Genomic DNA, 13,424 nt, shown 5'->3' with positions numbered 1-13,424 from the left:
CCTGTCTGTACTGTCCCTGGGAATGCGAACCCCTGTCTTCCTCCAGGAACTTTTGTTACCAGGAACCTAGTTGGGGCAGCTTTGGAGGCAGGATATTGAGGGATTACTCAGGGACATTACAGGTGATTCTAAGGATGTCACATTATCTTAGATGTTCTCATGATTCAACAAAGGGCTTGGGAGTGTGGTGGGCAGGGAACGGGGTGAATTTAGGGGAGTGTCCAGAAAGACAAAAGGGAACAGGATGAAGCCCTTATATACCAGAACAACAGGGCCATCAGCAGAGTTCCATGACTGCTCTGGTGCCAGGCTTCTGTTCAAGGATCGGAGACTTAAAATTTCCAGGTATATGTTGGGGGGAGGAGGGGGTCTTATACCTTTGTGTTAATTTATATTTTGCACATATGTCAGTGAATAAGGATGACCCACATAATTTCTGCTCTTCGGAATTTATTGAGATTTCCTTGTTAATTATTACATAAAATTCTCTATAATCTTACTTACATCTTGTCCATTAAAGTGTTGATTTCAGAAAGATATATGTTAAGTTACCTGGAAACTTTGTGGGTTTGTCAATTTATGTGTTAAGCCCTGGCCGGTTTTCTCAGTGGTTAGAGCATTGGCCCTCGGACTAAAGAGTCTCCAGGTCGATTTTGGTCAAGGACACGTGCCTCAGTTGCAGGCACGTGCAGAAAGCAACCAATTGATGTGTCTCTCACTTCGATGTCTCTCTCTCTGTGTCTCTTCTCCTCCCTTCCACTCTCTCTAAAATCCATGGAGAGCCCTGACCGGTTTGGCTCAGTGGATAGAGTGTCGGCCTAAGGACTGAAGGGTCCCGGGTTCGATTCTGGTCAAGGGCATGTACCTTGGTTGTGGGCACATCCCCAGGAGGGGGTGTGCAGGAAGCAGCTGATCGATGTTTCTCTCTCATCGATGTTTCTAACTCTCTATCCCTCTCCCTTCCTCTCTGTAAAAAAATCAATAAAAATATTTTAAAAAATAAATAAATATCCATGGAGAAAGTGTCCTTGGGTAAGGATTGACAACAACAAAGAAAGTTAAACTTATGTGTTAAGTACATAACAATAACTACTATAATTTTTGTTTTATGTATAATTTATGAATATAAATTATTAAACTGTTTTCATTTTAATACCTTTTCCCTTGAATTATATTTTGTCTAATTATAATATTATCTTACTTGTCCTTTAATATTTGCCTGCTATGTCAGCATCTATTTCTTTTTTTTAATATATTTCATTGATTTTTTACAGAGAGGAAGGAAGAGGGATGGAGAGTTAGAAACATCAATGAGAGAGAAACATTGATCAGCTGCCTCCTGCACACCCCCAACTGGGGATGTGCCCGCAACCAAGGTACATGCCCTTGACTGGAATCGAACCTGGGACCTTTCAGTCCGCAGGCTGACTCTCTATCCACTGAGCCAAACTGGTTAGGGCTGGCATCTATTTCTTTATTGTCAATCTTCCTTAACCATTTTGTTCTAATTGTGTCTGTTGTGAATTATATTTAGCTGGGTTATTAAAAGATTTGAGAGACTCCATCTTTTAGTATGTTAAATTAACCCATTTGCATTTATTATGAACATTCATGTACATTTGGACTTATCCCTGAAATCTTATTTTGTGTTTTTCATTATGCTTTTTTTTCTTCCTTTTATTGTATTAATCCAAACTTTGTTTTTAAAATACATATTTCTTAAATTGATGTCAGAGAGAGGAAGGGAGAGGGGGAGAGAGAAAAAAACATCAATGATGAGAAAGAATCATTGATCAGCTGCCTCCTGTACACCCCCTACGGGGGATCAAGCCCACACCGGGTCATGAGCCCTGACCAGGAATCAAACCATGACCTCCTGGTTCATAGGTCGATGCTCAACCAGGGGCCACACCAGCTGGGCTAACCCAACTTCCTTCTGGTTTTCTTGTGGTGACCTCCCCAGGGGCTGATGCTCTCTCTCAGGGGGTGCTTGACAAAATGGCAGAGATTCAGAGAACAGTTCTAATGGCCTGGGCTCCTCCGAACGCAAGTACCCCGTTCTGACAATTACCCGGCCCCTGCTACTCTTTCTATCTGTTCCCTCTGAGCTTCGGGGCACTACAGCTGCTCTCACCTTTTACTGCTGTTCTCCCATGCACGTGTTTTGAACTGGAGCTTTCTGTAGAAAGTTAACTCTATCTATCTTTCAAGAATTTCTTATAATTTTATAAAGTTTTTGTGCTTTTTTTTTTTTTTTTTTTCTATATTGCTTTGGTTTTGTTCCCTTTCTTCCATTTTTAAAAAGTATCTTTTAGTGGTGAAGGGGAAGAAGAGAAGGCGGAAGTACATATTTAATCTATCACTTTTAGTCCATCACAGCTTATTTACTTTCAGGCTTACTTACCATATTGTTCTAAGTAGACATTTATGCTAATATAATTTCAGCCATGCTGTATATAAGTTTGTGTCATAATTTTTTAGTTAGCATTTTAACAAACACATTTCAGTATTGTTACAAACTACTTATGAACACCCTTTCAAATGGCTACATATATTCCATCAAGTAACATGCATCCCATATTCAGCGTTTAAGCTTAGCTATTTTTTCAACTATTATAAATTGGATGATAAAGGTCCTTATTCATAAATCTGTTTTTATATGTAAAAGATTTCAGGTGAATTTATTCACATCTTTAAAGGTTTCTTCTCAAACACAGTCACACTCTGAAGCCGTAGAGGTTAGGTCTTCAACATAGGAACCTAGGGGCAGAAGGACACAATTCAGTCCATAACATTTCTTGAGATTAACAGCATTGAACTTGCTTGGGAACCCAGAGATTTAGCTAGTAAGTGCATGGTTGTTTAGAGCTGTTATGTTGAATACAGATGTGAACTTGTCTATTTTCAGAGCCCTATGATTTGTTCCTGGGAAGGGTTAGGTTAGCTTTCCATATTGTACAACAGCTTAATAAACTGGGATAGATCACTCAGAAAATGGAAGAAGAATTAAGACAAAAAATGAACACTAGAGAAACAATGATTGGCTATTTTAGTCATGAGGGCCTAGAATAGAGTTTATGGCTCCCTGAGTGTGATCATCAGTTATTTATGTCAAAATACCATTTTGTAAAAACCTCCACAATCTTTTTTCCCTCATAAGAGAAAGTCCGAATTCCCATGGTGTTACCGCACCATTCCACCTTACCTAGGCCCTCTGCTGTCTCTGCTGGTCACCTCTTTGTTCCACCCCAGGAGCAGTCCTCAACTAGTGACTGACAGGAGCTGGATGTGCCCCTGTGCTGGTAACAGACTGTCTGGTTTGTCTAGGACTTAGCAATTTGCTGGAATGTGGGCCTTTCAGTGTAAACCTGCAGTCCTAGAAACAGGGATTCTTGGTCACCCTAAGTCCAGTCCCCTGTCCTCCCTAGCCAGGTAGCTCAGTTGGTTGAAGCATCATCCCATACATCAAAAGATTGCAGATTCAATCCCAGTTCAGGGCCCATATGGGGATCAATCAATCAATTGATGTTTCTCTCTCACATCCATTTCTCTCTCTCTCTCTCTCTCTCTCTCTCTCTCTCTCTCTCTCTCTCATTCTGTCACTCTTACTTTCCCTTCCTTTCTCTCTAAAATCAATAAACATATCCTCAGGTGAGAATTAAGAAACAAAACTGTTACTCAGAGTTCCTCAATAAGATTGACCTTCAGTTACCAATAGACATAACTTACTTGATAATGTACCATTTATGGGCTATCTTCCCTTCTGTCCCACTCCTTCAACCCCCCTAACATTGCTTCCCAAGGCCATTTCCAAAAAAACTACTTGATTTTTTAGTGTGATTCTGAGGTAGCCAACCCAAGAAAATTATTGTTCCTTGATCTCCCCATAAGATGGAGGGAAGGTTTGGGATGAAAGGTGTGGGTTTAGAGAACGTTACTGAAGAAATGAGGTATTGCTGAAACAGTTACAATGAAACAAATACCATAGGATCTTTGGGCAGGTGGGGCTGGACAATATGGCCTGGAGTTCAAGAGATGTGAGGTATGGGCCCGATGAAAGATTTTTAAACAAAGAGGGGAGTGGCTGGACTTTTATCTGTTGGATCAGAGTCATTTGTGATGTGGGAAAACAACTTGCCTCCCAGAAATGCTGACACATCTGGTATATCTGATGAGGGGATAATTGCTGTTGCTTCAGGTGAGGAGCTGAAGGAAGAGGAGTTTGCAGCAGGTGGGGAAGGTGATAAGAACATGGACCTGGGTGGGGTGGTTGCAACAGGTTGGGGAAAGATAAGAAGAAAGGCCAATGCAATTTCTTTGTGGAAGAATAGATGTATGGAGAGAAGTACAGAGGTGACTCTCAGAAGACCACAGTGATATTCCTTGTTTGGGGCTGGGGAGGTGAGTCAGGCAAGTATCACTCAGGCATCTACCAGGAACCCAGCATTGCAGGGCAGCCCATTTGGGGAACTGGTCATGGAAAGGACATGAGCAGCTCTCTGCTTCCTGGTAAGTTTAAAGGATGGTAGGACACCTACCAGAGACTTCAGTGGAACCCTCCCACGAAGGATGGGTGGAGTCAGATTCTAACATGGTTCATGGTGATTGTCTTCCCAGGTTCTCTCCCAGCTTTGGGTCTAGAAGGCCAGAGGCCAGACAATGACTAGCATGTTCAGGGCCACGTCTTGGGCCTTTAAGGGTCTTCAATGCTCCTCAGTCCTTCTCTCAGCAAGAATGAGCAGCAAAACAGCAGATAGAAGCGGTCCACTGGCTGGGAAAGTGGCTGTGGTCACTGGGTCCACAAGCGGGTGAGTGAATGGGCGTCCATGTGATGAACAGATTTAGAGTCCCATCCCAGGGCAGGGGAAGTCCTTCTCACACATCCTTCCTGACACCCCCATCTCATTACACAGCTCTGGCGTGTATCATTAACCCCAACTCAGTGTTTCTTCCTAAAACATCCTGTTTGTAAGTTCCAAGAATAATAGATTTGGAAAATCGACTGCTTTTGGTTCAATCAGAGCAGTGTTTGAATCTAGTCTCTGCCACTTACTGGCTGGGTAACCCTAAGGTATTTAACTTATCATCATCAGGACAGCTCTCTCTCCCCATCCTTCATGGGCACGTGGCCATGGGCTTTTAGGGTCCTGGTCTAATAGGGAGAAGCCAGAGACCTATTGGCCTCTCAGACTTAGGGATTCCATTGACTGCAGAGTGTTCACTGACAGTAGGGCACTGGACAAGGCGATGTCTCAAGATCAGCTCAGAGAGCTTACATAGATGACCCTCTCCTGGTCACATCTCTTCCTATGTACCTCCAATTCCACTTATCCTCTAACTGCCATAATGGGCCACAGTCTTTAATGACTCATTACCACAGGCAGGAGGGGGGAATTCTGGTGTTCAGGGGCTCAGTCTTCCTTTTGACCTTTCATGGTCAAATTTAGATCGCTTTATTTTAGAACTGTTAATATCCCAGACTTCCACATCACCATGATGTTTTATTTTTTAAAAAATATGTTTTTATTGATTTCAGAGAGAGGAAGGGAGAAAGAAAGAAAGATAAAAACATCAACGATGAGAATCATTGATTGGCTGCTTCCTGCACGCCCCTTAATGGAGTTCCAGCCAGCAACCCAGAAATGTGTCCTGACCAGGAATCGAACCATAACCTCCTGGTACATAGGTCAATGCTCACTACTGAGTTAAACTGACTGGGCCCCAATGATGTTTTATTTTATTTTTTTAAATATATTTTTTATTGATTTTTTTACAGAGAGGAAGGGAGAGGGATATAGAGTCAGAAACATTGATGAGAGAGAAACATCGATCAGCTGCCTTCCCCACCTCCCCTACTAGGGATGTGCCCGCTACCAAGGTACATGCCCTTGACCAGAATCAAACCTGGAACCCTTCAGTCCGCAGGCTGACGCTCTATCCACTGAGCCAAACCGGTCAGGGCCCCAATGATGTTTTAAATCTGCGTGTCCCCAATGCCCAGCCCTCATTACAAATGAGTAATTCAAAACTCTATGTTGCCCCAGCAGTTTCTATAAGAGAAGGGTCGTATGCCTTCTGCCCTTGATCACAGGTACTCAACCAGCCCAAGTCAAGAGTGCTTCAGACCTCCTTAAAGTAAGGAGACAGAGAATGGAGGCAGAACATGTTCTCAGCATCAAAGTTTTTAAATTGCAGGACAGGAAAGCTTTAAGGCTTCAAGAAAGTGCAATTTACACCAGAGGCCTCTGGCTAGAACCAAGGGAGAAAACACTGGGCAGTTAAAGATTCTCTGCCATTCACGCTGGATGCCCCGCACATGTACACGTGTTCTGAAGGATCATTACTTTTTAAAAATTCCCTTCAATTAAATTGTTATGAAAATTTTCTCATCCATATGATTATTATACATATAGTTGTGAGAATTAACTGGGTTAGTCTTGGTGAAAGCCTGATGTATAGAAAATGTTCAATAGTTCCTCTTTCCCACTCGAAAGATTTGGAGGCAGTTCTTGAACCACACTGTGGAACTCAATTTGTGTCTCATGATCAGCCTCCCAGGAGGAGGGTGGGGAGGGCTGAAGCCGCCATAGCCATCTCTGCCCTCAGGATTGGCTTTGCCATCGCCCGGCGTCTGGCCCAGGACGGGGCCCACGTGGTGGTCAGCAGCCGGAAGCAGCAGAACGTGGACCAGGCACTGGCAGCGCTGCAGGGGGAGGGGCTGAGCGTGTCTGGCACCGTGTGCCACGTGGGGAAGGCTGAGGACCGAGACCGGCTGGTGGCCACGGTGAGGAGATGGGTAAGGTTTGGAGGTAGAAAGAGGAAGAGTGGTTATTTTAAAAACATAACCTGATCAAATGAACAAACGAACAAGCGCAGGAATGAAGGCTGACCATGTGCTCGGCATTGGTTACTCCAGAGCCTGAACAGGTTTACAGATCTGGGTGGAGAGATGTTTTAAGTCTGATGAGGAGAGACAGCTCTCCACCCTCACTTGGTGTGGTCCCCTCCTGGATTTAGCCAAGCAGAGACCCAGGGAGAGCAAACAGGAAATACCTCCCACTGCAACAGAAAACTTCTTTTGCTTCCTGACCCTGGTCCTCATTGCCCCCTTCTCCCTGCAGGCCCTGAGACATTCTGGGAATGTTGACTTCCTGGTGTGTGTGGCAGGAGTCAATCCCTACGTGGGAAGTACCTTGGGGAGCAGTGAGGAGGTCTGGGACAAGGTGAGGTCTGGGGACACCAGGTAGGGCTGACGGATGTCATCCTCACCCTCTGCACGACCCTATTTCCATCTCAGCCCCCACACACCTTCCCCTCACAGACTCACTGGCACCGAGCAGGCCAGGTGCCTGGACTCTGACACTCAATTCCCCATCTGTGAGATGGAGGTAAGAGTGTCTGCAATAAGCATGTCAAATTTATGGCCACCATGAGTTTGACATGCTTGCTACACTCTAGTTCTGATCCGCACTGTCCATGAGCTCCCAGTTTGCTGGGAGGGCCCAACAGAGAACCAGATCATCACAATAAGTGTGGGGCACAGAGAAGGGAATGACTCCCTTCCTTGCCTAAGAATGCTTCATGTCCAAGGCTTAAACCAGGGGTGGGCAAACTTTTAAACTCGAGGGCCACAATGGGTTCTTACACTGGACCAGAGGGCAGGAACAAAAGCATGGATGGAGTGCTTGTGTGAACTAATATAAATTCAAAGTAAACATCATTACATAGAAGAGTACGGTCTTTTTTTTTTTTTAGTTTTATTCATTTCAAACGTGCTGGATCCGGCCCGCGGGCCGTAGTTTGCCCACGGCTGGCTTAAACCCTGAAATCCAGCTGTATTAGTTTCAGAGGGCTGCTGTAACAAAGTACCACAGCCCAGGTGGCTTACACCAGAATTTATTGTCTCACAGTCTTGGAGGTCAGAAGGCATCAGCAGGGTTTGTTCCTTCCGATGGCTATGAGAGAATCTATTCATGCCACTCCCCTAGCTGCTGGTGGTTTGCTGGCAATCTTTGATGTTGCTTGGCTTATAGAAAGAAGCATCACTCCAACCTCTGCCTTCATCTTCGCATGGTATTCTCAGTGTGTATTTGTGTGTGCTTGTGCAAACTTGCCTTCTTAAGACACCATACATTTTGAATTAGGGCCCATTCTATGATCTCATTTTAACTACGTCTGCAATGACTCTAGTTCCAAATAAGGTCACATTATGAGGTACTAGGAGTTATGGCTTTAACATAGAGTTTGGGTGGTACACAATTCAGCTTATAATACCAGCCTTCCCCAGACTCAATTGGCCAGTGCCTTCTCAGACCCAGATGGGACATTTTTGTCTAACCAATACCCTTACAGACACAGGGAGACATCCTGCAGACTCTGGGTCTTATGCCTGCAAAGGCTTCCTGAGCCCTATATTCCAGCTTTTTCAGGGTGCTTCCCCCCGCCCCCCATGTATGTCAAAGAAAGCCAGCACTCTCCCCACTTCCCATTGTCAGAAGCCATCACGCCCATGTTCTAATGTGGTGTATTTGCTAATACAGTGAGAACATGCACTGGACTGAGTGTCTCTTCTCCCCCACCCTCCTTTGCTCTGATTTCAGATCTTGAATGTCAATGTGAAGGCCCCAGCCCTGCTGCTGAGCCAGCTGCTGCCCCACATGGAGAACAGGGGGTGAGGGAAGGGAAGGGGAGAGGGATGGAGACATTAAGTGTCAAATATGAAGCAGAGGTAGTAAACAAGAGCCAGGTGTTGAGTTAGATCTTTCTTCTGGGCAGCAGGCTTAGCTGAGCCAGTAACACAGGAGAAGTGAGAATTTGGCTTTCAGACTCTATCCATAGTGTCATTCTCTCATAGCTAGAATGCCCATGGAATCTGGCAAGGACTCTACTAGAAGCACAATAAGGGATCTACAGACAGAAAGGTCCAGAGTCCTCACAGCTGTCCTGGAATTAGAGGAATACAAGTGGTCTCTCTCAGACGTGGGCAAACTACAGCTCGTGGGCTGGATCCGGCCCATTTGAAATGAATAAAACTAAAAAAAAAAAAAAGACCGTACCCTTTTATGTAATGATGTTTACTTTGAATTTATATTAGTTCACACAAACACTCCATCCATGCTTTTGTTCCTGCCCTCCGGTCCAGTTTAAGAACCCATTGTGGCCCTCGAGTCAAAAAGTTTGCCCACCCCTGTTCTAGACTAGTGAAACATTGACTTCATATTTCTAGGTCACAAAAGAGAAAAAAATCCTCTCTTCTTGCATGAATACCCAATTTCTAGAGTGCCCAGAAATCGGCAGGGACTGGAAGAGAGAAACGGAATTCTAATGACAGGAAGGCCCAGAGTTCCCATAACTGCCCTGGAGTTGGGGAACTGAAAGTGGCCTCTCTTAGGCTGCATGCAGCAGGTCAGGGCACAAAAGTCCAGGTTGATGACACTGAGGCACCCTGCAGCCTGTCCATAATAAGGGTAGTGGAATTTCCAAGTCCCACTCAACTCTTATCTCTCAAACTTTTTTACTCTTGGACTAGCCATGTTCTCCATTATCTTCCCCATCATCCCTGCTCTGTGTGTGTTGCACAGAACAACCTTTAGATCCAGGGTGAGTGAAGAGAAGAGGTCAGAGACAAGGCTGGACAAGCAGGATGTTGCTAAATTATGGATAGCCTTGAATGTTGTGATAAGGAATTTTGTCACCTTTAGGAGACAAAGGTGAAAAATATATGATTGTTTGTTTTAATTATTTTAGGCATACTTCATCTTCTTCCTAAATTAAAAGAGAGCATGAAGAGAAAACACTTGCGGGACAATGAAAGCATCTTAATTTATGGGCCTGCACAGAATAGACACTGAGGGAAAGGGAATGAGTAGCTAAAGGGAAAAAGAGAGGCAAGAGTGCAGATTTCTCAAGAGGACCAAACAGGTTCCAGAAAGGAAATTTTAGTCTACAGTATCTGATGTGACAGGAAACTGGAGGGTAGAGAAGTGAGGTCTGAACAAGGGTCATTAGACTTGATGAATGAGAAAGCACTGAGGATCCTTAAGAAAAACTTTTCCAGAGGATTTTGGGGTAGGGTTGTGGGGGGCGCGGAGCTTCTGAGGTTAGGATTCCAAAGGATCCACTGGGAAGTACTTTTAATATTATTACTCTTAAGCATGCCTGTATAGAACACCCTCAAAGCCAGTGTAACAATAGTCTAGAATAAAGGCAAATGTTGGCTGTATTTGATAAAAGTGTTCATACTAGTTCTCCTTAATGGATTGAGATCCAAGTGTGGATGAAATCATAAACTTGGTCCTGGTCCTCAAGATGCTCTAGGGCCTAGAGTCTAGGCCAGAGGAGATAGGCTGAAGGAAAGCAGGAGCAGGCTCTAATCTGAACCTAAATTTCATTCACTCACTTTCATGGCCCACCGTCCCCACTTCCTTTCATGCCCCTAATGTGTCTATTTGCCTCACTTATATGTGGCTCCATCGTATTTATCCCGTCTTTCTCTTCCCAGGGGAAGCTCTGTGGTTCTGGTCTCCTCAGTTATGGCATATATACCAGCAGCTGTAAGTATAACCTTCCATGACGCTACATGAAAACGAAGGAAACAGCCCCATTTGCCAAGAAAGTGGAGAGGGCCAGGAAGATCCCAAATAGGCCATTGCTGGTGGGGCACACCTACACCCACATTTGATCAGTGGGTGTCTCAGACCCTCCTTCTCCAGAAAGGACACACATGGCAGGCTTTTAACCTTTCTTTGTGAGATTCTCACTTATCTCTGCATTGCTGAAGAGATATATTTATACGCACAGACCTAGGGATCCAATAGAAACTCTCCTCCTCAGTTACTTATTTGCCATCCACTTCCCTTTGTGTTCACAGAGTCTAGGGGCTTACAATGTCAGTAAAACAGCCATTCTGGGACTCACCAAGACCCTGTCATTGGAGCTGGCACCAAAGGATATCCGGGTGAACTGCCTAGTTCCAGGACTAATTGACACATCCTTCAGCAAAGTGGTAAGGACCAAAGACAACTTCTGCTTCTGCCACACTGAGTGCCAGGGTCCCTTCCCCTACCAGGCCATGTCCCAGAGACACCTGGCCCTGTGGCCTCTTGTTCTGATGCTCTGGTTCACCACCTTTGGGATCAGCGAGAGAATCAGGATTGTAGTCCTCTGTGAGGGACGAGCCCAGAGTGTCCCCCAGAAGCCCCTCCACAAAGGTGTTTATGGGGTGGAGCCATTGTGATTACACCTGGATGAGCAGCACTAACCTTTTGACTTTTCCTTTAGGCGTTTGAGGATCCAGACTTTTGGAACCATTTGAAGGGATGCCATGGAATACAGAGGTAGGTTGTGCATGAGGCAGTGTCCTTTGTAGATCTGGGTTCATGTAACTTCAGACCTTCATGATGAATAAAGATCACCATCACCTCTCTGCATTCCTCTTTCTGAGATTTGAGCCCTGGGGTGAGTAAAAGTCCCTGTAGAGCCCACATATCTCCACTTGCAGCCTTTCTCTCATGACCATAGGGGTCTTGACTTCCCAGCATCTGACAGGAGCCCAGGGCTCACGGGAAGCATCATCACTCTCACCCACCTCCTCTTTCCGTACAGAGTGGGTCAGCCTGAGGACTGTTCGGGGCTGGTGTCCTTCCTCTGCTCTCCAGATGCCAGCTACATCACCGGTGAGAGCATTGTGGTGGCCGGCTTCTCACCCCACCTCTGAAGGACATGAGCTCGAGCTCGGGCTTGCCTCTCATTGTAGAAGCGCCCTGTGCCTCTGGGGCCACCATGTTGGGACACCTCTATAAATGATGAGCCTGTGCTTCAAATACACACTTTAAGTTCAACATAATCAGAGTATGAAACAATAAAGAACATCAGAAAAGAAAGTTTACAGCATGAAACTGTCGTTAATATTTTCACTTTTCTTCAGCCCTTGCCCACCTTGGTAATTAGGAACTATGGTCTGAGAGAGCATGGTTACCAGGAGATCAGAGTTCTCAGGGATGACAGTCTGGGCCACTCCATGAGGGATGAGCAACCTAGACCAGAGGACTTGCTGACCAAGGGTGAAGGGAACTTAGAAAGGGTGTAGACTGAGCTCATTTGTCGCTGCGGGTAATTCCTGGCACACTGACTTTCTCAAGCACCTGCATCTCCCAGCACCATGGGAGATTGCTTGGATGTACACAGAAACAACCCAGAAATACAAGGGAGTTCATGCGAGGAGAGGCAATCCTCTCCAACAGAGGAATGGAAGGGATGAATCAATGCTGAGCCTCCCCAGTTGGTTTTTCAGAGTGTCAGGCAAGAATGAGACTCTGGATAGGCGAGTGTGGTTCAGTGGCTGAGCGTCGGCCTATGAACCAAGAGGTCACAGTTTGATTCCAGGTCAGGGTACATGCCCAGGTTGCTGGTTCAATCCCCGGTGTGGGGCGTGTAGGAGGCAGCCAATCAATGATTTTCTCACATCATTGATGTTTCTATCTCTCCCTTTCCCTTCTTCTCTGAAATCAATAAAAATATACATTAAAAAAAGAATGAGACCCTGTTACTCACAGTGATAACCTTCACAATAATATTGACTTTTTTTCTTCCTTGTCTCATTTTTCCCACTTGTTTCTTGACCTGGGTCTTAGTTATAAAGGCATTGGTTTTAAAATACTTAAACTCTACATTTATATTTTATTACTTTTTGTATATATATTACATTTCTCAATTAAATATTGAAATATACTAGGTGTGAGTAGGACTTTGGCTTTGATTCATTGTAACATCAATGAAAGAATTCATAATTTAAAACTAATAAATAAAATGGCATATAAGTTGGAGGGGAGTAAACAGAGTTAGACTACTTTAGGTTCATATATTGTCTATGTCTCAGTCAGAATCCTAGGAAGAAATGAGCAAACTATTTTTTAAATTAAAACTTTATTGTTCATATTATTACAGTTGTTCATCTTTTTTCCCCCCATAGCTTCCCTCCACCCGGCTCCCACCCTACCCTCTGCCCTTTCCTACCCCCCACCCCCGTCCTCATCCATAGGTGTATGATTTTTGTCCAGTCTCTTCCCTCACCCCCCACACCCCTTTCCGCCCCGAGAATAGTCAGTCCATTCCCTTTCTATGCCCTTGACTCTATTATATTCACCAGTTTATTCTGTTCATCAGATTATTTATTCACTTGATTTTTAGATTCACTTGTTGATAGATGTGTATTTGTTGTTCATAATTTGTATCTTTACCTTTTTCTTCTTCTTCCTCTTCTTAAAGGATACCTTTCAGCATTTCATATAATACTGGTTTGGTGGTGATGAACTCCTTTAGCTTTTTCTTATCTGTGAAGCTCTTTATCTGACCCTCAATTCTGAATGATAGCGTTCCTGGGTAAAGTAATCTTGGTTGTAGGTTCTTGGTATTCATCACTTTGA

The 13,424-nt window shown here is 44.5% G+C and overlaps 1 protein-coding gene across 2 annotated transcripts; it reads left to right on the top strand.

The window, feature by feature from the left end:
• Nucleotides 1-4,621: 4,621 nt before the first annotated feature.
• Nucleotides 4,622-11,880, top strand: LOC132225641 (dehydrogenase/reductase SDR family member 2, mitochondrial-like). 2 transcript variants are annotated; one of them, XM_059680712.1, is made up of 8 exons: nt 4,622-4,808; nt 6,607-6,784; nt 7,122-7,223; nt 8,601-8,671; nt 10,502-10,553; nt 10,871-11,005; nt 11,281-11,336; nt 11,605-11,880. In XM_059680712.1, exons 1-8 carry the CDS (start codon nt 4,660-4,662, stop codon nt 11,714-11,716), a joined length of 855 nt encoding a protein of 284 aa, XP_059536695.1. In that variant the 5' UTR covers nt 4,622-4,659; the 3' UTR covers nt 11,717-11,880. The 2 variants fall into 2 exon arrangements, with proteins under 2 accessions (XP_059536695.1, XP_059536715.1); XM_059680732.1 differs by lacking the exons at nt 8,601-8,671; nt 10,502-10,553.
• The last annotated feature ends 1,544 nt before the right edge of the window (nt 11,881-13,424 follow it).

The sequence above is a fragment of the Myotis daubentonii genome, chromosome 1 (genome assembly GCF_963259705.1).
Source record: "Myotis daubentonii chromosome 1, mMyoDau2.1, whole genome shotgun sequence".
NCBI classification, from domain to species: domain Eukaryota; kingdom Metazoa; phylum Chordata; class Mammalia; order Chiroptera; family Vespertilionidae; genus Myotis; species Myotis daubentonii.
Note: the sequence above shows the minus strand (reverse complement) of the source record. Positions and strands in the feature narration are given on the sequence as shown.